The 23,151-nt window shown below is 37.3% G+C and overlaps 1 protein-coding gene across 12 annotated transcripts in view; it reads left to right on the top strand.

The window, feature by feature from the left end:
• Positions 1-22,710, top strand: part of FRYL (FRY like transcription coactivator) — a 140,098-nt gene extending 117,388 nt beyond the window's left edge. For 7 of the 12 annotated variants that reach the window (XM_032444335.1, XM_032444329.1, XM_032444330.1 and 4 more), the window contains 12 exons: positions 1,773-1,781; positions 2,124-2,327; positions 3,161-3,328; positions 6,387-6,640; positions 7,585-7,792; positions 9,737-9,886; positions 11,574-11,672; positions 14,921-14,989; positions 17,610-17,627; positions 18,542-18,652; positions 20,033-20,229; positions 20,598-22,710. In XM_032444335.1, the coding sequence (XP_032300226.1) occupies positions 1,773-1,781; positions 2,124-2,327; positions 3,161-3,328; positions 6,387-6,640; positions 7,585-7,792; positions 9,737-9,886; positions 11,574-11,672; positions 14,921-14,989; positions 17,610-17,627; positions 18,542-18,652; positions 20,033-20,229; positions 20,598-20,856 (1,746 nt within the window). In that variant the 3' untranslated portion in view covers positions 20,857-22,710. The remainder of the gene's footprint in view (positions 1-1,772; positions 1,782-2,123; positions 2,328-3,160; positions 3,329-6,386; positions 6,641-7,584; positions 7,793-9,736; positions 9,887-11,573; positions 11,673-14,920; positions 14,990-17,609; positions 17,628-18,541; positions 18,653-20,032; positions 20,230-20,597) is intronic. The other 5 variants (XM_015862154.2, XM_015862158.2, XM_015862163.2 and 2 more) reach the window with 3 other exon arrangements.
• Positions 22,711-23,151: the final 441 nt, after the last annotated feature.

The following is a 23,151-nucleotide window of genomic DNA, read 5'->3' on the forward strand; positions in this document are numbered from 1 at the left end:
TTGCAAACTGTAGGGGAAGGGGTTCTTTGTCAAGGGAGAGGGGAAATGACATCATAGTTGCTTGCATTCCGACTTTCACATTATACCTGGTTTATTGCAATTACGTTTCTACTTCTCCCTGTCAAAAAAAAAAAAAAAAAGAGAGAGAGAGAGAGGACAGGTAAAACAAAGTGTTATTTATTTGGGGATAAGTATAAGAGGCTTGAGACTAGGAATTTGTTGAATTTTAAAAGTATGGCTGAAAGGACTGGGGAGAAGTAGAGAAGAAATGGAATGTTTTATAGATTCTTCCAGTACTTTTGTACTATACAAAGTAGTGAATTAGTGTTGATGACTCTTGCAGGTCAGGAGTCAACGGACTACTGAGATATCAGTCTGTATAAATGCTAAAATTGTTCTCTTTCTCCTGATTTTACCCAGCCCTTTTCAAAAAATCTTGGGCTTTTTCCCTTTATACTTTAGTTTTATCTCACTTTCTTAAACTTGCTTCACTTCAAGCCAATATTTGCATCTTCTAGGAGACATGTAGACTCATTACGATGTATTGCATATGTTTGACCACACACTGTAGAGATGCAGTTTCGTACATTGAATGCTAGTTAAATAGATTAAAATCATTAAGGCTCAGTAGTAGATGGGGCTTTACAGGTCAGATACCAGGAACTGAAACTTTGCCAGACTATGCCAATCTTTAACTTTCTCATTACATGCCTGTAAGCAACATTTACTGCTATCATTAAAAAAAAAAAAAAAAAAAAGGGAAAAAAAAAAACATATAAGCTTGTAACAAGTTGTGCGCTTGATATAAGAGATGCTCACTTTTTTTGCCCAAATTTTTATTGCAAAACAGAATGTTCTTCGCTCATGAAACTTAAGTGCTTCTCCTCACAGAAGTAATACTTTATTGTTGTTGAGATTGTTTTGCTTTGACATAATGTTTTTTGTACCTTTTGGGGTGCAAACTGAGCAGCAGGAGAGAAAGTGGCTAGAAAATGCTCATCTTACTGTGGTTACTCACAGTATATTGATCTCTTGTCATGATAAAAGGTGTGCGGTTAGAGCAATTTTGGAACACCGTATTGCACACATGGGGCTGGATATGGTGTTTTACGAACTGGCTGTAGTGAACTGATCAGGTTTTCCATATTATTGGTTGTGTTGTTGAAGGTTGACAAAATGCTTGAGAAAATCAAAGACAATTATTGTACTTGTGAACTTTTAAAAATTACAGTGTTTTAAGATCTGGGCTTCATTTAGTAGTTTGTTGGACATTTGCAATCTAAGTATATCCCAGCTTATAAATATGAAAACGGGAAGGATCTGGTTGTTGATGTTCAGGGTACTTCTCATAAAATCGATGTAAAGTAACTGATAAAATAGTTAATGAAGACATCTGTTTTTCTGCAGCTTGAGTATAACTAATGTTGATGATGCTTTGTCAGTTGAATGTGGTCACTTCAGATTCATGTGTGTTAGTTAAAAGACTTCATCTAATGTTTGTTGCTTTACATGTTACGCTAGAGCAAATGTATCATAAGCATGCTGGTTTTGGTGTTTTGTCATCAGTTTATTTTTAATGAGTTTCCCATTAGAAAGATAATTTTTTTTTTAAGTACTAGCTTTTTGACTAAAGCTTTTTTTCCAGAGCTTGAATCAGTCTTTTACTGTTTGCAAATCTTATGTAATAAAACATTTTTCCCTGGTTCTAGAGTATCTTTAAGTGTTCGTCCTCGTTCTTTCTAATTGTATGTGTTTTCCTTTTTGCTAACCAGGAGCTGCAGGTAAGTTGCAGCCTGGTGTCCTGGCTTGTTCATCTGTTGTTGTCTGTGGTGTGTTTGTACTTTCTAGTCAGATACATAAAATGGATACTGATATAGTATAGATTATAGATTGAGTTACTTCCCGAGAATATAAACAAAAGAATTCTGCTTCTTGTGCCATATATTTTAATTTCTCTGCAAACATCTTTTAGCAAGGTGTTTAAACTTCCAATAAAATTAAAGGGCTGATTGAAACTCTGTTCATAATGCATTTAATACTTGTGTCGTCTATGTGGCATCTGTACATTAATTATAATACATTAACATTCATACATGTATGTGTGCAAACTTTTTTTATTACAGGGTGAAAGCATGGACAACTTCAACTGGGGTGTTCGTAGGCGCTCTCTTGACAGTATCGACAAAGGAGACACACCATCTCTTCAAGAATGCCAGTACTCTGGTAGCACACCCAGCCTGAACCTGACAAACCAGGAAGATACTGATGAGTCTTCAGAAGAAGAAGCAGCACTGACTGCAAGTCAGATACTGTCTCGCTCACAGATGGTTAGTCATTTATTTGTAAAAAGTATCTGAGAACTTAAGCTTTTACCTACTAAGTATGGCTCACACTTCTCATCCAGAGGAGCAGATGCCTTGGATAAAACTGAACTGCCTATGCTACTCTGTCACAGTAACTTCATGAAGGGAGTTACTTTGCTAGTGGTACAAAATAGATTCATAGTTCTTGTACAACTTTGATGTTTTAAATGCCTTTATACTTACTGCTGTTGTTCAGATATAAGTGTAAAATCACATGCGTTACTTGTAAAGTGTTTGTGGATTCCTAGCTTCAAAGAAATTCAAAATATTAAATGAAAACAAGAGCAGTAAATGATCCCAGAGTAGCCTAAATTGTGTTTGACTATTGAAATTACTAATGTGACTCTGCCTTTTGAAGCTTGTGTAAGATCATTTGTAGGCGATTCAGAAGTCTCTGTACATTACAGTAACTGATAAAGAAAAAAAAGTGATCTGGGGGAAAGGGAGCAGCGGAGATAGCATTCCCATTTTCACACTTGAGGCAAAGTTTGTATTAACATTTCCCATAACAAAGAGATCTGCTGTTCAGTGCTTTGCATAGCATTTTTCCCCCGACCAAAAACTATTCAGAGGAAAAAAGGGAATTATTTTCAGGATCTCAAGGATAACTTGCCTACTTCTGTTTGAAGATAAATGTTACAGAAACGCGTGTGAGGCATGTGATTTTTTTGTGTAGAGCTGTTCATTTTGTGCAAAATTCAAACAGCTAATCGCTCTGAAACAGATTATTTTAAAACTAATGTGTTTTTTCCTATTTGATACACTGAAGAATTTTACTTTTTTGTTTTCTCTTTCAGATAAACAGTGATTCTGCCATAGATGAAACAATATCAGATCACGCTGGCTTATCACTTCAGTCTCAAGATTCCACTAGCAGTGTGGGAACGGAAGAGGTGCTCCAAATCAGAACTGAGACCCCAAGTTTGGAGGCGTCTCTAGATAACTCTAGCAACCAGCTGCCTGAGGTGGGGAGAAATGTGGGCTGGTGCATGGCTGATCTGGGCTCCTTCTAGTGTTCAGCAGCAACTTTTGCTTTCTTTTTTCATCTGTTACACTGGTTGTTTGATTCGCTTTTAATATTTCTAACCTGTTGGAATGTTCTTACAAAAGGTTCTCTCAGAATGAAAAGTACGTGTGATGCACTCAGGGATCTTACCACAGGTTAAAAATATTACAGAAGAGCTGATCATGAACATTTCATGGTGCCGAATGAAAATAGGCTAATATTTAAGACGCTTTTCCTTGATATGGATGAAATCCTTCTTGAGCGAAATTTTCTTTCAAATACTTTATTTCCTTTGTTTGCTTTCTTTGGGTTAATGTGATTGGTGCTATGTGGGAATAAAACCTCAGGCCAGCTGTGTTAGCAGTTGGTTCAATTAAATAATCCTTTAAAAAGGACCACAGATGCTAGTGGTGTACTTTTTTGGAAAGGCCTTTGTGGAGTGAGACAGATTTCAAGCTAATGGCTGCCTGCAAATCTGTGAGTACTTCAGTTTTTTTGATGTTTTTAAAATCTTTTGAATGATTTAAAATAGCAAAACTCATAAAACTCCTCTGTTTCGGTATTTAGCAGTTATGGGTAAAAACTCTGGGTTCTTTTTTCTTGAATTTGAAGTGGCTTGTTTTTAGGTAGACTTTGTATGACTTCAGTTAAAATCATCAATGGGACCGACAATCTTAGCTATCACTCCATATCTTTAAATAACCAGCGAACAGTTGACATTTAATGAGTCTTCAGCTGACTTGGTTTAGACATAATTTCCAGTTTTTTTGAACAAAGGCTGTATACCACATGTGTTTGCTACCTAGAAAATCACTCTTTTAAAAGAGTGAACCACCACTTAGTTTAATTAAAGTAACCGAAACAACAAAATACATGTTTTGAATATAATGGAGGGGAAGCGTGAGTGACTGTGATCCTGTGGTAAAACCCTTGCTTTCTAAATATGTAGAATTGACTTCTGTAAAGCCGTTTCCTGCTTTTTTCATATTTTGCCACTAGGATTAATGAGGCATTTTTCTTCATTTTATGTATTTATTAATTTATGAAAGCACTTGAGCACTTGACTTAAATTGTCTCAAAGTTTTAGTGTGCCTGTGCTCAGGTTGCCGTCAGGTTATTATGCTGTTAGTGTTTCATCTGCTTATCTACTACTGCAGTTTTGTTCCAGTGGAGTTTTGAGTGGTGAAGAACTCTTAATCTGCATGATTTTTTTTCTAATATAGGACAGATATGCATTATTTTAAGACCTGAAATAATTCCTTCAGGAAAGGGAAAAGTGATATAAAAGCTTGATTTCTTTTAGAATCGCATTCACTGCAATAGAACTTTTGTGTGTTGTTTGCCCGTGGTACATTCTGAGCTATAGTTCATTTCTGTTCCTAAGACTGTTTTTATATTTGGGCTTGTTCTTCTACAGCTCCCTTTATGGGATCACTACATTTCTTATAAGTTACATGCAAGTAATCATAGAAATAAGTTGCAATGTTTTAGTACAATTATTCAAAGCATTTAAAGTAATGGGTACATTTAAGTTGGGCTATAAAATAATTTCACTACTAACCACCACCCAGCAAAGATGTTTCTTTATCAGAAACAACAGCTGGTAAGTGGATGAGATTTTTCTTCATCTGTAAATGGAAAGAATTCATTGCCAGTGAAGTTAAAGTCAGTGTGTTTCATAAATAAATTATCAGGAAGAGATATATGGCCTCAGTGCGGAATTCTCTATGTATCAATCAAGACAGAGGTCTGTAACTGAAGAGTTCATTGCACTTTCCCATGTAAAAGTAGCACCATGTATTTACTTCAGAGTGCATAGTTAGCTAACATAGTCTCTATTTCTATTTTCTGATAAATTATTGTTAAAACTGAATGTGGTAGCATTATGTTTCATGTTTGGTGTTGTATAAACTTGGGCTTTTTTGCCAGTACTCTTTGTTTGTAGCCCTTCACAATGAACTTTTAAGCCCGTCGTTTCCTTGAAGTTTCAAGTAGGATAATTGTATTTTTTTAGATGTCTTTTAAAAATTTAAGTCTCACATTTTAAAGGTGCCAGATTCCCCAGGAGAAAATAAAAACTAATGGGATGCTAAAGAGTTAAGTAGCTAATTTGTTTAAATGTCATTGATAAATTCCCAGTAATAACATATCTCTGCAAAAAGGACAAAGCATTCCACGTTTCAGTTTGTAATTTGTGGCTCCTTTGTGCCATAAAGTTCCAGATTCAAACTGTGCAAAAGAGGCATTAGAAGCGAGGTCACTAGCTGTGCCAAAGGGCAGCAGTGTCACATGTAGAAATACCACAGTTAAGGTGAGAGAACATTAGAGCCACCACAAAAGAAAATGATGTAGTTCTCCTTAAAGCTGAATTGTCTGTCGTATGTCTGTAAGTAGTTACTTGTCAAAGATTTGTTTAGGATGATGAAAGCTGTGAAATAATGTGCATGCTTAGATGCTGCTCAAAAGTTTGTTGACTGGTCCTGGGCTGCCAAGTGGAGGTAAAACAGCACATAATGTCACAAATATTAATGATGTGTGATAATTGCTGCCTGTAGGAAAAAGTGGTAGCAGGAAGATCCTATTTTTAGTTCACAAAAAAAAATCAAGTAAAAGGTTTTAAATGGCTTAATCATAAATTAACTAAATTCAATATAGTGATTTTAATGAATACAACGATGCTAATGGAAGAAGAGAGAAGGGAGCAAGGGTCAGTCTCATAATACCTACCTGAGAGTAATGATCAACTCTTTGCACAAGCCAGAGGTCAAACATCTTCATTCAGAGATTCAGAGTTAAACCTTTGGAAGTCATCTTAACCATGCTATAAGAATTAAAAAGGCTGCCTGTTTCTGCTCAAGTAAAAGTGAACAATACAGAGAGCTGAGTGTTTCAAGTATAAATGAACCTGTGTAAATGCTTTTTTTTTTTAATCTGTCTGTTACTTTACCATAATAAAAAGCTGATAAGATTGTATAAGCTTTGATAAAGAAAGTAATAAAGGTATGTCTGATTCACAGGAAGGCAGTTCAGCAGTAAGGGATGAACAGGTCAGCACTGCTAGTGAAGACACTGGGTCGTATCTTCTACAAGAACAACAAGACTGTCTGGTCTGTCATGAACCTCTTGAGTTAGAAGAGACCCCAGAACTGGCAGAGCCTGCAGCTCCAGAGAGCTATTGTGAATCTATCTGTGAAGAAGATGTCACTCTTGCTTTGAAAGAACTGGATGAGAGATGTGAAGAAGAAGAAGCTGACTTCTCTGGTTTGTCTAGGTCAGATTAATGTTGGTTCTAACTAATAGAAATTACATCAATACATAAACCAATGCAATCTTTCTTGTGACATAGTTTCTTTTATTAATCCCACAGTACAGGCATCTAAAATGATATTTTCATATCTGAAATAATGGTTTATGCCTATTTAGCAAATCAGCTCAGTACTACTTTTAGATGCTTCTGATGAGAGAAATTTTTCTCTCTGGAGAGAGAAACAGGTATTTTTTTGGTACAGGGAATGCAACGTACAGGAAAAGATGAGGATTTTGAATAAAGGAATTGTTAAAATGTTCTGTATTACAATAAATAACACAACTAAATGGTTGTAATTAGTAACAGTGATTAATTGATAGTTTGATACCTTTATTGGATGTCTAGTGCCTAATGGAAAATATGATTGCAGAATGCTCTTCAGACAAAAGCCTATTAAATTGATTGCTCATAAAAATGGAACTGTTCCAACCTCAATCTGCTCATCTATCTCACTGATACTACTTAAGACAGTTTTAAGATATTATTGAGCTGCCAGATGAACCTTTCTCCTATTGAAGGCTAGAATTTTTTATAGATGCTGTATGTTTAGATGAATAAAAATTGGAAGAGTTGAATGTTAATTCAGTTACAGAGGGCACGAAAGAAAGGTTAGTTTCTAAGTGATATGTGTTTATTTATAGCGCTGTATAGAGCTATTTATAACCTATAGATAACAGTTTGTAGATGTTCACAGAAACAGCGTGGTTCAGTAAACCTGGGAGATGAGGTTGTGAGCAACTTTTTAATATTGAAGTTGAAAAAAAATTGAGGTTTTTTGGTTCATAGTGAGCTTAGTTGATTAATAAATTATTTTTTAAAACGCAATCCTTAATTGTTTTATTACCAAAATTAAAGGTTTTTCCTTGAAGATGACTTAGGAGTTAACTTCTTCTGTCTGTCATTCACAGCCAAGATGAAGAAGAGCAGGATGGTTTCCCAGAAGTACAAACCTCCCCACCTCCTTCACCATTTCTTTCTGCCATATTGGCAGCTTTCCAACCAGTGGCGTATGATGATGAAGAGGAAGCCTGGCGCTGCCACGTCAATCAGATGCTGTCTGATACAGATGGTTCATGTGCTGTCTATACATTTCATGTCTTCTCAAGATTGTTTCAGGTCAGTGAATTGTCGGAACTTAGCTGTTAGTCTGAAATCCATTCCTCCTGCTTTTAAAATTATTCTTTCCCTATGTAGCTATAGGATCATGGTAGCAAAAAGCTTTAGAAAGCAAATCAAAGGCAGACCAAAAGAACCCCATATCACAAAACAAAACAAAAGCTGTGTCGATAAGAGAATGGTATATGTTCATTCACTAGTTTTCCATGGGATATCTACATCCATTGTCTCTGAGATAGAGATCCTGCTCAGTGGAAGGGGGGGAAATTGCTATTTGGTATTTCTTGTAAGCTTTTAGTTCAGGTTGTGCTTTTTTTTATTCTTTTTTGTTGTTGTTCTCCCTGAACATCACCTGAGCCCTGTGCTGATTACAGAATGAATGATTTCCTCCTGGGATTTCTATGGATTTCATTATGATGGGTTTGCAGCATGAAGAACACTAATGAAATTATCTTTCATTTGTCTTGTGAGAAATTGTGGGTTTTTTTCTTCTTAATTGAAGCACCAGGAGATCTGTTAAAGATGGAAGTTTCAAGTGTTTCTGAAGTTACATTTCCCTCACAGATGTGGCATCCAGCATGATATTCCTGTGGCCTAATTTTTCTAGCTCCCTCTTCCCTGTATTTAGGGAATGTGTTCTTTGTGTTTTCTAAGCAGTACCATGTAGACATATATTATTCTTGGCAACTTCATATGGGATATGAGGGGTATAATTATTCCATTTTATTTAAAGGCAATGTTCCAAGTGAGCTAATAGCAGATGCAGTATTACAAACCAAGACCTTCTGACTCCAACCCTTTCTTATTTCTCCAAAGCCAATTTTGCCTGCTGTTAAATATGCCGTAATAAGCTTCTCTGAGGAAGGATCTTTTATTTTTTTACCTTACCATGCTACCACAATACCCTTTTATCCCATGGGCAGGTTTAGGGTTAGTGCCATGAAGCAACACTTAATCATGAAGAATTCTTACCCTACCTCATTCATGGAATAACTTGTTTGTGCGTCCATGCCCATCTTCTCTTTTTAGTACTAATACACATTTTGCTATGAAAACTTGCTGTTATTTGCTTTAGATTTTTGTTCTCTTGCTTTAGAAGACATCAGAGCTTTAATCTGTGTAATATATTTTTTAAAGTGGCTAACAGGGAGTGTTATACAGATAGCAATTGATATTCCCCTACTCTCATTGAAGAAGGCACTAGAAGGAAAAGTAAAATCTTTTGTGGCTTTATGGTAGCATTCAGTTTGCTGGAACAGCAGATTCCCTGGGAGAATAAGCAGTAGCTGCCCTGGGTTCGACTCTGGAGGAGTGGATTTCCTGAGAAGTTGTTACTGTACACAGAGTTAAATAGTTAGACGAGACCTTGGAGACCTTTCCATCATGATTTCTAACTGTGTTTAATTTTGCAGCTTTAAATATTATCTTCATGTAGTTTTATTGTACATGGAACTGTCTAGAATTTATGAAATAGTATATAGCAAAGCGTCAGATTACACCAAGCATATAGTCTATGTAGTCGTACATAATATTCAAAGGATGGGTTTTTTAAGGACAGATCCTGCAGGTGGCAGTTCTGAACACAAGTTATACTGCACAGGCTTATCCTGACTCACAAAGTTCTGTATATTACTTTCTGCAACACAAACAGTTGAAAATGAGTGGAATCTGTAAGGCACAGTCATTTGGGTATCCTATGGTAAAGGCTCAGATATGAAAGGAAGTACCATCTTCATTGCTGCATGCTGTTTTCTGTTACTTACTTATTTCTTACCTTTTTGGAGATAGCATTAAGTAAACATATAAATTATGTACTGCTTTGTGATTTAATGTCAAAAAATCTATGCTGTCACAATGGAAATTTGCCCTGCAATTTTTAAATTAAAACACCAGCAGTGGAGGGATTTGGAAATACAATTTTTTTTCTCCTTGTTTGCTTTCTAGACCATTCAAAGGAAGTTTGTAGCTATAACAAATGACTCGGTCAGCTTTCTTGGAGAAAGTCTACAGCGCATTGGAAAGAAGTTTAAGAGTTCACTGGAAGTGATGATGTTATGTTCAGAATGCCCAACAGTCTTTGTGGATGCAGAAACGGTAAAAATCTTTTACATTTGATGCTGAAATAGAAGTTTACTTACACATTTTTATGTAAGATACCAAATGATTAAACACTTGGAAAATAGCAGCAGTGCTTGTGGAAGGCTTTCAGAGGTTTCAAAAAGAAAAGAAGTGTTAATGTCGAAGATTGTGCTCGTGTCACTAATTGAAATGTTACCTAAATAACTACGAGGTGTTTAAAAAAAAGCTTTATTATAAATGAAATCAAGAAGAATTTAAAGTGTGAGGTGACCACTTCAAATTGTAATCACTTGAAAACACAAGTATGAAATGCATTTTGTCCAGAAAAAAAGAAACAAAAGAGCCTTCCAGTTTTAACAGTCAGTGAACTTATCAGTTATCACTTAGATTCCCTTGCTGTTCTTTAACTTCCTCACTTGTTCATATTTATTCTGTAGTCCTTGGATAAAGACCTGAAGAAAAAGGAAGGCCGCCTCCCATCTTTGCATTGTACAATTATTTATTGTCTGTGTATTTAGTCTATCATGCATTAAAAAAACTAAAGCCAATGGATGCATCATTAAGCTAATGTACATATATTCAGTAGACCCGTGTTGTAAACTCTGTGGGTAGTTCTGGTCCGCTGCTTGCAAAGAATATACAGTTGAACTGGAAACAGTTCCAAGAGAAGCAACAGGGATTATGGGATGCGTGGAATGGCTTCCATATAAAACATGAGAATGCAAACTAAGATTTTTCAGCTTTTTGAGCAATAATCTGTTAATGGTACAAAAAAATTCATTATCATGATAAAGAAAGAGGAATTGTTGCATTTTTGTCTTATTTGACATTAAAGAGATTTGAATTAAGCTAGTAGTGACTTACAAAGGGTACAGGACAAAAGAGAGGTGATCCTTTGTGTTGATATATAATCAACGTGTGAAACTCCGTACTTTTTACAATTAGTGTTCATGCTTTCAGAAAACAACAAAACATTCATGAAAGAAATGCCCCTGAATAGGTTTTTCATATGCGAAGCAACACATTGACAGAGACTAAGAGTGCATTCAGGAGCAAAAAAGCAAATAGATGTCCATGTACTTGTCCTGTTCTACCTTTCCTTGGGCCATATCAGATGGGAAACTGAGATGGATTGGACTTTGGCCTGACCCAGTATGAGGCTCTTCTCCTGACCTGTTTTTTCCGTTGTTGCTGAGGGGCATCTCTGCTCTTTTGCTTCTGCTTTGGAATATGGGAGCTAAAAAGGCACGGTATGGACAGTGCGCTTCAAGGGAACCATGTATAATGGCTTTTGTTTAACTTACGTCACTTAAAAAGCAGTATAAATTAATCAGAAAAAGGAGATTTATTTTGGACAAGAAGCCCTAATAAGAGCTATACCAGTGCATATTAGAACAGCAGGAGTGTGTAAATATACATAAATTTATATATGTATGTATCTATATATATGATGCTGTGCATAAAAGGATGTATGCATATATAGCAGTATATGCAAACATACCAGTACGTGTGCATTCATGCACATATACATACTGGTGTTGTTACACTGGCAAATATAATTGTACAGATAAATCTTCTCATCCCAAATAATATAATGGAAGTGGACCTACTTGTATATCAGATTAATTTTCACTATTATCCACTAATATAGTGGGCTTTGTAAATTATGGTTGGATACTACCTGACTGTTTTTATCTTTCAGCTATTGTCTTGTGGCCTGCTGGAAACATTGAAGTTCAGTGTTCTAGAACTCCAAGAACATCTGGATACCTATAATGTCAAAAGAGAGGCTGCAGAACAGGTGAGTGTGTTTTGTATTTCAAATCAAATATATGAGGTTTTTCCTGTAGAGAGAAAATGATCCTTGGGAAAGTTAAACATATGTTGAAGGAATGTATTACTGATGCCAACAGCCAGTCGGGCAGTGGCTGAGGCAACACAGGCAAATTTGAGTGATGCAAAACAGAGCCAGAATTCAAGCTATGGTATCTTGGCAGAGCTGTATTTTGCAGGACAAGTTTCCCTGCTTCTCAGTTGCAGTGAGTTTATTAAGAAACGATGGCCGTCTGCCTTGCACAGTTTGCTGACAGCTGATCTGTTTACTAGAATAGCCATCCACTTGTTGGTGGAAATGAAGTTTCCTCAAAGCTAAGGCTGAAGCACACCATGTAAATAAACTATTTTTAGGATGCAAACCGGTATTTCTGCAGAAGAAGACGCTGAATTTTTTGTCCTGCTGTGTAGCTAATAGCAATTTGTTTGGAAATTAATTCATGGGGTCTAATGCAATAAAATACATCTTGTCGTTTAGTCTTAATCAGAAACAAAGCACTCATCTAATGACCAGCATTACCTTATTGGATATAATATTTAATGTATGACAATCTCCAATGCATAATGCTATCATCAGCACTGTAAGAAAACTGTGTATTTTATTCTTCATTTTAGAGAGCAAAACTGGGGCACAGAAAGAATAACTGATTTTCCACAGGGTCAGACAAGAAGATTAAGGCAGAGTAGAGAGGTGCGGAGGTGTGTGGATATGCTTTGGTTAGTAACCCTCCCAAAATCATACATACTCCTCATTTAGTCCACAGTTTGTCATAGCAATAAGATACAGCATTGTTTGGTTTATAAAATTGTATCCCTTTCAAATGGCTAAGAACTTGCTTAGCTTATTTTTAGCTAGTTTTCCTCTGTGACTTGTCATATAGACATAAATCCATGCTGGATATTATGAGCTTGTTTGCATTATTATATCATTTTGGATATCGGTTTGGTGGTCTCATTTTGTTACATCACAGTCAAAGAGTGTTGGGTTTTTTTTCCTGTAGTGAAGCTGTCAGAAGGTTGTCTGGTGGCATTTCTGTGGTCAGCTTGTCTTCTGCCACAGCATTTGTGAATGACTGGAGCAGGAAAAAGGTTTCTCTGGATCAATGGAACTGTGAAATAACTGGGAGCATCTTGACAGCTTTTACTTTTCTTTAATAATTCATAAAGAGAATGAAGTGGTACTAAGGAAGGAGATGTATTTCTTCAGGTCTCAGTCCTCTATTTTTGTGTGCATTGCACAATATAAGTAGACTTAATTTTATTTCGGATAAATTTCATTCATTTTCTCTACCCCACTGAACAAAATACAACAAAAAATTGTCACTCAAAATTTACCCTAATAAAGAGATGCTGTTTGTCACTATCAGTGCTACGTACAGTATTAGCATTCCCATTCATGTAAATCAAATTCAAAACAGGGTTGCAATTACTTGAAACTGTGCACTGAGAGAAGACAGAAAAGGTATCATGTACTGTATGACTTTTGAGGAATGTCTGTTTTAGGAGTCATCTGGCAAACCAACCTACACTGTCACCAATGACAATCACAAACTTCCCTGTCTTAGATTTTTCACCCACATCTTTGTAGGAGATACCTTGGGAAAAGCAAATTGTTGTAGAGCAAACATACGAGTATTTTGTCACAGAATCTGTTGCTGTTCTCAAAGAGAAGGTTTAGGCCTTTCTGCAGTGCTGAACATATGTTCTTTGCAAAAGTTATAATTAATTTTCTCAACCTTTTGGAGCTACTATTCTGTTCTCTTGCAAGGAAGCTGCTTGTGACCTTACTTATATATTATGAATCCAGATACTGAATCAGACACATGCAATATAAAATATGTTAGATATATTCTATAAAGTTCTAGGTATGCCCTTTGTTCAAACTGGTTTAAGATTTAAAGAAATGTTAAAAGGAGAGCTTGTGAAAACAGCTGCTAGCTTCCAGTTTTTGTTGCTGCTTGCTGCAGTGCAAACCTATTCCATTATTACCGATGAATGCTGTCAGATAAAAAGAAAAATTAGATTTGCTGTGTATGTCGGTATCCATGTCACTAATTGGAGCTGACACCACAGTGTTTAGAGAATTCCATTTCTCCTCTTGATAAGCACACAGGCCTGGTTAATTCACTAAGTAACCTTTATTAAATTGAGCAGATGGGAAATCACATTTTTCTTTTTCTTGCATCGGAATAAAAGGTTAGAAAAAGGTCACGGAGACTTCCTGTGAGACTTACGATATAAAGCACTCGGTATGCTATATATTATTCTTTCCTGGATGTACAGAGCCTGTTCTTCATTTCTGAAGATAATCTGCACTCTGCATCTCAACATGACGTGTTGCTATTTCAGTAATACCCAAATTACCTCATGCTTGCTGCTGTTTCCACTGTACAGAGGAATATGCTGAGCGTTCTGTAGATGAGATCAACGGCTCATGTTATCCAAAAGGAGTGTATTTGATTTCACAAATGCTTGATATTAATACTTGAAAATGTCTTTGCTTTTTTAAAGGTTAAAAGAAGGGATTACCCACTGAAAATAACAACTTATGCACTATAGGAACTGGAGTTAAATATGGTGCTGTATTTATGGAAGAGGGTGGAATCTGTGTTTGCATGGGCTAATATAAAAATGCTTCATCTCTCTGGTATGAACCAGAGGTGATACTGAATTCCCACTGGATTTGGGATTTTTTTGTTCCTCCCAGTAAATCTGCAGGTACATCTTGTTGCACAGGAGCAACTGCTGTTGCTAAAGTGAAACAGAGTAAAACAGACTTGCTCTTCTTCCATAATTTCTGCGACTGGTTTGAAGTGCTGAGAAATCACGTTGGTGTAAGCCTTGTGCAGAAAGCAAAGAGAAAATACAAACTCGTTTAATGAATGTCATTTTTCTGCCTCCTCCGCTTATGTCTCCCTGTAACAATACCCAAATCCAGTCATGTCAGTATTTGGACTGAAGTGTGCTGTCTCCATCTGGGAGAATGAAGCAGCTACATGAAATTTACAATAGAAAGGATGCAATAGGAGCTGCAAAGCTGTACTTCGTGGCAGAAATCAGTAGTGGAAACAGCACTGGTAAACAAATGATTTCATATCACGATTTCTTACATAGTCTAATAACATGAAAGATTTACTGAGGTGACTTAAGCAATTTTACCACAGTTTTCAGTTTGCTGTACTTCAAATGATGTTTAACCTTGTATTTATTTTTCAGTGGCTAGCTGACTGCAAGAGGACATTTGGTACCGATGATGGCATTCATGGCACTAACACAGATGCTCAGGTAGGTACATCTCATTTGTACGTCTCTGGATATGAGATTTAAAAGCAGATCTGTTGGACAAAAACTCCAGTATTTGCAAGAGAGATTAAAAACACGTGAAAAGCTTTTCATTTCAGTTATCACGCAATCTTCTGCAATCTCAGTTTCTTATGAAGCAGTGGTCTCATAAAATGGGCTTTTTTTAATAAAAGCTGGCAACCAGTCCTGGTTTCTAGGCTTAATAACACTGAGTCAATAAACAGACTAGATACCATCTTTGTACCAGTACGTCTACATTTCTGCAGCTGTTTCTAGAAGAAGAATGATCAGCATTCTGCTTGTATGCTCAGATACACTGTCTGGCCAAAAATCTGTACTGAATTCAATATAATCAGTGCTGTATAAATATGTATGACCTTTTCGGAGCCATCATTGGGGTGGGATGGAACAGTAGAGCAGAATGGCAAAAATATAATGAAACTCTTTTGTCAAACCGTCCTCTAATAACAAGGTGAAGTATCCTATTAAGATCAGTTTGATATTCCATATGTGTTTGCATGACAGTGTCTCTGTTTACTATTACTAATAGCTATAGTGAGTGATAGCTTTTCCTAAAGTGTGCTAGGACTTCTGTTCAGTTGGAACTCTTATTCCTTGATATACTTGGTGGTGTTTCTGCTGCTGAAAATATGGTGTTTAGCAACAGAAATTTCTACTGTGCGTGCGAACTGTTTCTTCCTTAGTTTACATTTATTCTCTTATATTCTTTATATGAAATTTAAGTCCAGTCACAAAATGTATATGAATTTTTTAGAGTACCAAAATGTGTTTGTATTACCGCATTGAGGTTGAATATTTTAAAGACATTTAATGTGGCTAAAGCAAAATATAGCTATTCACACACTGGCTACCACTTGGGAGGCTTTTTGCTTTGCCTATAAGCACAATGTCTGGTATATTTCATGCTTGGTTCACATCTTCATGTAGTGACTGGCACTGTGTAACAACATAGTACTACAGCACACTAAATGTTCCATGTATTGATGTAAAAAGCAGAGTCTGTGTATTTCAGTCCATTTCTGGAATGTTGCTTTATGTACACTAAGAAACTGTTAAGACATTACCATGAAAGCAAATATTACTATTTTAATATTAAATGCACCAGTCAGAGCAAGGCAGTCTTATTTGTTCCTCTCCATTTCAGCTGTGTTTGTAGACAACCTCAGAACAGGTGCTGTGTGGCCAGTTGTCGATGATTGTTTGTGGAGACCTGCTCTGGTTGTTGTTTCAGTTCCAGCTTACAGAGCAGGCTGGAAGCTTTGTGTGTGTGTGTGTGTTCCTTGCACCCCAGGCTCAGTTAAAATCATTTTAAGGTGTAATATCCATTGAGGATGCTGAATCTTATTATTTTACTTCATAAACTTACGCAATTTACCTAAGATACATATTTACTCACAGAAGCTTATATAGTGGCTTGATGGAATGGAGTTATCACAGAAAATCACTTTCTAAAAGTGAGTGGAGTGTAGGACTGCTAATTCTACCCAGTCAACCAGTTAATGCTAAAAAGACCTGAGTATTGTCTTGTGCAGAAACACAAAGCTGCAGGGCTGCTTCCATTTCTTACCAATTCTAAGCACTGTGATCGATACAGATAAGGCACAGTGAGATGAATTCTGCTCTGGCTCATGCATTACCAGCAGACGTGCAAATAAATACAATTACTGAGCTTTTGCTATTGGTACTTACATGCAAGCCTGAAAGAATGCATCTAGACTCAGGCTACACTGTTTGTACAAGACCAGCAGGTAGGAAAATCAAGATTGTTTTGCCAAGCAGACAAGTGTTATGTGTTAGTCTGATGCAGCTTAAAGCCATTGTAAAGAAAAACCTCTCTTTAATTTTTAGAATAACCACTGAAGTATGATTGGGGGAGGGATATTTATGGCTTGTAGCAATGACAAGAGCTGGCTTAAAGAACACCGGGACTTAATGACTAATTCTTAAATAAATTGACTGCCATTTCTCAAAATCTGAATCTGCCCCATTGGAATAATTCTTCTCAACTGGAGCAGCTCGAGATGTTCAGTGCATCGGAAACTTTTGCTTATATGATTGTGCTATGTGAATAATAGCACCAAGTACAATACAAAACCACACAGTGTTTACAGTCCATTAAGCACGCAGTGCATAATTTATTACGCACCTAGTAATTAGTTGTGTACTTAATAACTATTAACTGCTTCTGCCTGTTATGATCAGGTGCTGATTCCATCTTCATACACACATGCCCATTGAATATGGCTTAAATGTCATCAGCACAGTGTTTACAAAGCCCAGAGGTTTCTAATATATAAAGACCAGGCAGGGCTCTAAGGTGAAGCATGTTACTCATGTACTCGTGTTGTGGGACAATAAATTCGCTGTATTATATCGGCCATTGCAAGAGCAAGTATGTAGTAATTCAACTTCGACCTGTTAATTTTTTTTCCATTCAGGGTATATTTGGAGCATGTTACTTGTATTTCATTCTCCATTTTACCTGGGACATCTTTTACCCTAATTAAAATGATTTCCTGCACTAATTCTTGATCTTTTTTCTTTGTTTGTATTTTTGTGACCTGCTCATCTTCTTGCTTAGCAAATGGAAATTCTAGCAGTAAGTGATGGTTCTTGATTTATCGAATATTTAACCATGCCAGTCAACGAGCTGGTCTCCATTTGTCTCATCCATTTGTGACATAGTGGTGTCTTGTCATAGACTGTTACAAAAATGCTGTGTGCTTCATTTCTGCGTCATCTAACCCAGTGAAATGTTGGTTCTTTGTAGATAACAGAATCCTGTAGTAAGTAGAACCTTATAGAAGATTATTCCCTTAGAATTAGCTCTTATGTCTTTATGTTAAACAGCATTAGCACTGCCTGCACCTCAGGTAGTTTTGGAAGCATAAACATTGAAACAAGACAGTGCACAAGTTAATGCTGCTGTTTCATTTCTTTAAGATTACATTGTGGTGTTTTCAGCTGCCTTTCACAAAGGAAGCATTATTCTTACATTCAAGAATGGAATTATTTTCCTCTTATTCAATCAGGCAGTTATAAGCTAAAGACCAGGTTATATACTATATTTACATGTTTATATTAGTGGTTATGAAAGACAGTGTACTTACCAACCACGGCGTTCTTTTGTATTAGTTTTTGAATTCAAAGCAGTGAAGTATGAACAATACGAGTAAACAGTCTCTGATATTCTGTCTGGGAACATGACATTTTAAAATGCATTTTGAATCATTTTTTTTTCCTACCATTTGGAAATGTGACTTCTTTTTATAATGTGAACTCTTAACCTGTGTGACAGAGTCTACCCATAAATATAGAACTGAATGAAGCTTTCACTTGCTTTTCATTAGCTTCTCGCTGCATTAGCTTGCAAATCTTTTTTGCTTTTTCATCAGTAACCAAGTAACTTCTTTTACTTTCTGCACATCCTACACTGAAGTTGTCATTTGTTTCTTGTATTGGATGTGCATGTTTCGCACTCTGTGAATCTAATGACGCTGTTTACATTTGTAGGAACTGGAGTTATGTCGGAGGCTGTACAAGTTGCATTTCCAGTTGCTGCTTCTGTTCCAAGCCTACTGCAAACTTATCAGCCAAGTAAACACGATCAAGAAAGAAGCAGAGGTAATGAAAATCATGCCATTTAGCTACTTGCTGTTGACATTTTAAAGCCAAATCACTTTGAATACGTTGTGGTAACGTGTTTTCCAGCAGGACATCTTTTTAAAAACCACAGGAGGGTACCCAGCTCCTCGATAGCTCGTTAATAACAGATCTAAGTAGGGCTTGCAGGAATTCTCTGAGATGTGCAATTATCAGCGTTGATTTTTGTACAACTTGAAAGCTCTTAGACAGGAATGCAGGGAGTCCAGCAATGAGGACTATTTCAGTAGCACTCTTGGTGTATGCTAATCAAGTGACAACAAATTCCACCAGCAGAGTTCTGTGATGAAGCCCCTTTCCATCACCCCAGTGCTTCCTGTTGGGAACACAGTGACTGACTACCAATCACCTAACTGCATCATAGAATCACCAAGGTTGGAAAAGACCTAAAAGATCATCCAGTCCAACCATTCACCTATTACTAATAGCTCCCACTAAACCATGTCCCTCAACACAACATCCAGTTGTTCCCCCTTGAACACCCCCAGGGTCGGTGACTCCACCACCTCCCTGAGCAGTCCATTCCAGTGCCTGACAACCCTTTCTGAGTAGTAATACTTCCTAACGTTCAGCCTGAATCTCCCCTGACGTAGCTTGAAACTATTCCCTCTAGTCCTATCACTAATGACACGAGAGAAGAGGCCAATCCCCAGCTCACTACAACCTCCCTTCAGGAAGTTATAGAGAGCAATGAGGTCTTCCCTGAGCCTCTTCTCCAGGCTGAACATCATGCCAGCCACCATTCAGTTTCACTGCAACCTTAGTCCCAACCTGTGTGTAGTTAGTAATGCATGTTAGATGTCTTGTGGCTGATGTTGAGGTGTACTAACTTTAGAAGCAAAATGCGTCATTCAGCCGTGCACACGTGGTACGTATGTGATCTTAATCAAGTTTATCTGAATGAGTTACGCTGCTAATAATGTCTTCTCAATATTCTCCCACCGGGACTGTAATGCAATAGAGGTAGCATTTTAAAAGAAAAAAGTATTGCCTGATGTAGTGGAGAGGAAAACAAAGAAGAGGAGTGGAAGTCTTTGGGTTAGGAAAAAATTATACATGTTACTCACTGAGATCTCCAGATTTTTTGTAGGGGCTGCAAATAAGTGAGTTTGTTTTGTATGCAGAATGTCACAGAAGGTCAGCATCACTGAATTCTCAAGTCAGCTGGGCCATAAAACTGGCTGTATGTATAAGGAACTGAAGCAAACGGTTGGATTGCTTTTTCTGTGTCATATTCAGGATTGTACCAAGAAGGAAGAATGTATGTGCCTGATCAGCTGAAGCTTAATAGAGCTAAAAATACATTTAAACCAGAAAAGCTTACTTATGTATTTCTTTTAGGTCATAAACATGTCTGAGGAACTTGCTGTTCTGGAGAGCTGTCTGAAAGAGGCCGAGGCTGCGTCTGACAGTGGTATTGAAGAAATTGAAATTGCAGAAGCTTCCCAAGCTAGCACAGAAACGGCGATTCACTCTCTCATTGAAGCCCTGAGAAGCAAGGAGTTTGTGTCAGCTGTAGCACAGGTCAAGGCTTTCAGGTGAGTGCATAAGGATTCTGCTTTCAGGACAGAGTTTGCTAATGGGCCGTATTGATTTAAAGACGGGGATAGGCGATATCCCAATTTTTTCAGCTATTGCTGGATACTCTTACTGAAAAAGACAAGCACTGATGATTAATTATTGCATGCTCATTGGCAATGTTTTGCTTTAAAAAAGGCAACTGTAGTGATACTCGTTGTTCTTTAGAATCAGGCTTTGTGAAAAATCATGCTGTTAACTCTAAGGACTGCAGAAAAATCCTTCCTCTTGCGTTTCCATATCTTCTGTTCAGATCCCTGTTTTAAGAATGCTTACCTATTTATTATTCATTTACTTTAATGCCTAAATACAAATTGTTTGTCCACAGATCCATTTGGCCCCACGACATCTTTGGCAGTTCGGAAGATGACCCAATCCAAACGCTGCTGCACATATATTTCCGCCATCAGACACTTGGTCAGACTGGGAGCTTTGCAGTAGTGGGCTCCAACCAGGATATGTCTGAGGCCAGCTCAAAGCTGATGGAACTTAATCTAGAAATTCGAGAGTCTCTACGCATGGTGCAATCCTATCACCTTCTAGGGAAAATCAAACCCGGAGTCAGTCTTGTGAGCACTGGATTCTGAACAGCTGTCGTTTAGAAGAGAACTGATACTGAAAATGCTTCGGACTATTACTGAGCACCTTTCATTTAAACAAACAATAAACAACACAGAAAAGAAACTCTCCAGCAATCCTGACGATTGACCCGGTTTCATCACAGCAAGAACTTATTTCTTCAAAGTAAAAAATCTGAACACTGAGGTTAACATCTTACTTAACTGCTCTTCCTACACAGTAGCTGTGTGGCAGTAGTATTTTTTTAATTAAACATATGTATAAAACCTACATGAAAGGAAAAGGGCTTAAATGCAATGCATACATATGCATTATTTTCTGTTGTAACAGAACTACACACGGTGTTTGCAGTAACAGCCTCTTAACGTTGAATCAGCACTGCAGGTGGGATGAGGCTAAAATCAAGGCTGGTTTGTTTTGGCTGAAGACCTGCAAGGCCCCCCTGGCTTTCCAGCAGCAGTAGATAATAATCATCAGCTGATACCTAATGAGACACTTTGCAGCATCATGGAGAGCGTGCGGTTGAATATGAGCAGGATGGCTTCTGACTGCAAAAACCATTGACTTCTCAGCGTTTTATTTTGTTGTCCGTAACGAGGAAGCGATGTGTGTGAGTTGTTGGTATGTATGGCTACGTGACAGTTGTTTTTTGGAGGTGTGGATGATTGTTAAATGAGGTCTCAGAGCATGCTTATAAGAGCTGCAAGATTATTTTTGAAGAAATTTTATTTTATTAGATCTAATCCTCATAGCGTGTAAATGTTAGGACATTTAATAATATTTTAAACTGGGATTTCCCAGCGTTTCTAAAAGAAATAATATATCTGTTAACTTTATTGGAATGCTGCTCAGTTCTCTGATCAGTGCTTATGTTACAAATATTGATAACAACTAACCAAAAAGTAGCTGCCTGCAGAGACTTTAAAATGTATATTAAAGATATATGCTGCCCATCAGCAATTCTCATTAGAAGTTAACTTATTTTATTCTGTATATATTCTAGAAACTTTATAGTGCAAAACCAGTATTTTTCTTGTAAATTTGTGCAATGCACTGTTAAGACATTAGGTGTATAAAGCTGAGGGGAAGGGGACTTCTCACTATGGGTAGTCACGTACACAACTTGCAGCCTGAGTAGCCTGCAGGGTTCAAACAAAGTCTGAATGCACATACGTGGCTCAAGTGAAGCCTAAGGAATTGGGACTATACAGACAACAGGACTGCCAACACAACCATGCAAACAGGCAATATTCTTCTAAGTTCAGCGTCAAAGTCTGTAGCATCCAACCAACTGGATTCTGTTGGAACCAACAGCATTTTGTAAAAAAATAAAATAAAATGGAAAAAAAAAAAAAAGAAGAAGAAGAAGAAAAGAATGTAGTCCCCCGATTCCTGTGATCTGAAAGGAACACCCGCTATTTTTATATACATCTCTTACCCACTGTGATTTTTTTTCTAATGGGCTCTAATTCCAGAGTTTAGAATGTAGAGTTGCAATTCTTAGCTCTGCCTTTATGGGGGAATTTGACCCCACTAGAAATGTAATTAATTGTACTGAAGCGCATTAACTGAAGGCACTGTGCACACACTGTTGGGCTGCTGACAGTAGTTCTGTTATCCTAACAAGCTCTGTAACCGGTCAAGGCACATCCATAATCACTGTATTTTTTTTCTCCTGACCCTGATAAAATTGAATTATTTTGGTGGTTTTGTGGTACTGTAGCTGGTGTTCTTAATTATTTAATAACTATTTACAGGGGGATACGTAGTTCTATTTAGTGGCGCATTACACTTTTATTTACATCATCTTTTACCAGCTTTTTTTTTTTGTTTTGTAAAAATAAAAGACATTGTATCTGTCACCTTGTGTAGTTTTACAAGCCAGAAGTTCATGGATTTTTAGGAGCATTTAAGTTCTTAAGCTAAATGCTGACTGCAGAACAACGGGAGCCCCATATTCCTGTTTATTTCCCTTGTGTCTGGTCCATGCATTTCCCCAGGAATCTTCTGAGAACATAAAGAGAATCTGTGAGACTCCTCAAAGCTCAACATCTGCATAGAGTTCCTCAGCTACACATCTTCCTCGCTGCACTGGTGGGAACTGAGACCCGCCATGTGGAACATAGATCACAGTACCTCAATGGTTGGGTATTCTTAACATCTGCATGCTGCTTCTTTTACTGTGGTTTAAGAACCACCTCCAGACCTCGACCACGCCACCCGTCCTGTCTTACAGAGCCCCATCCTTCGCTCCTGGCTGCTCACAGCCCTTCCTCCTGAGGGCATCAGGCCATAGCAAGCAC

The sequence above is a fragment of the Coturnix japonica genome, chromosome 4 (assembly GCF_001577835.2).
Source record: "Coturnix japonica isolate 7356 chromosome 4, Coturnix japonica 2.1, whole genome shotgun sequence".
Taxonomy (NCBI): Eukaryota; Metazoa; Chordata; class Aves; order Galliformes; family Phasianidae; genus Coturnix; species Coturnix japonica.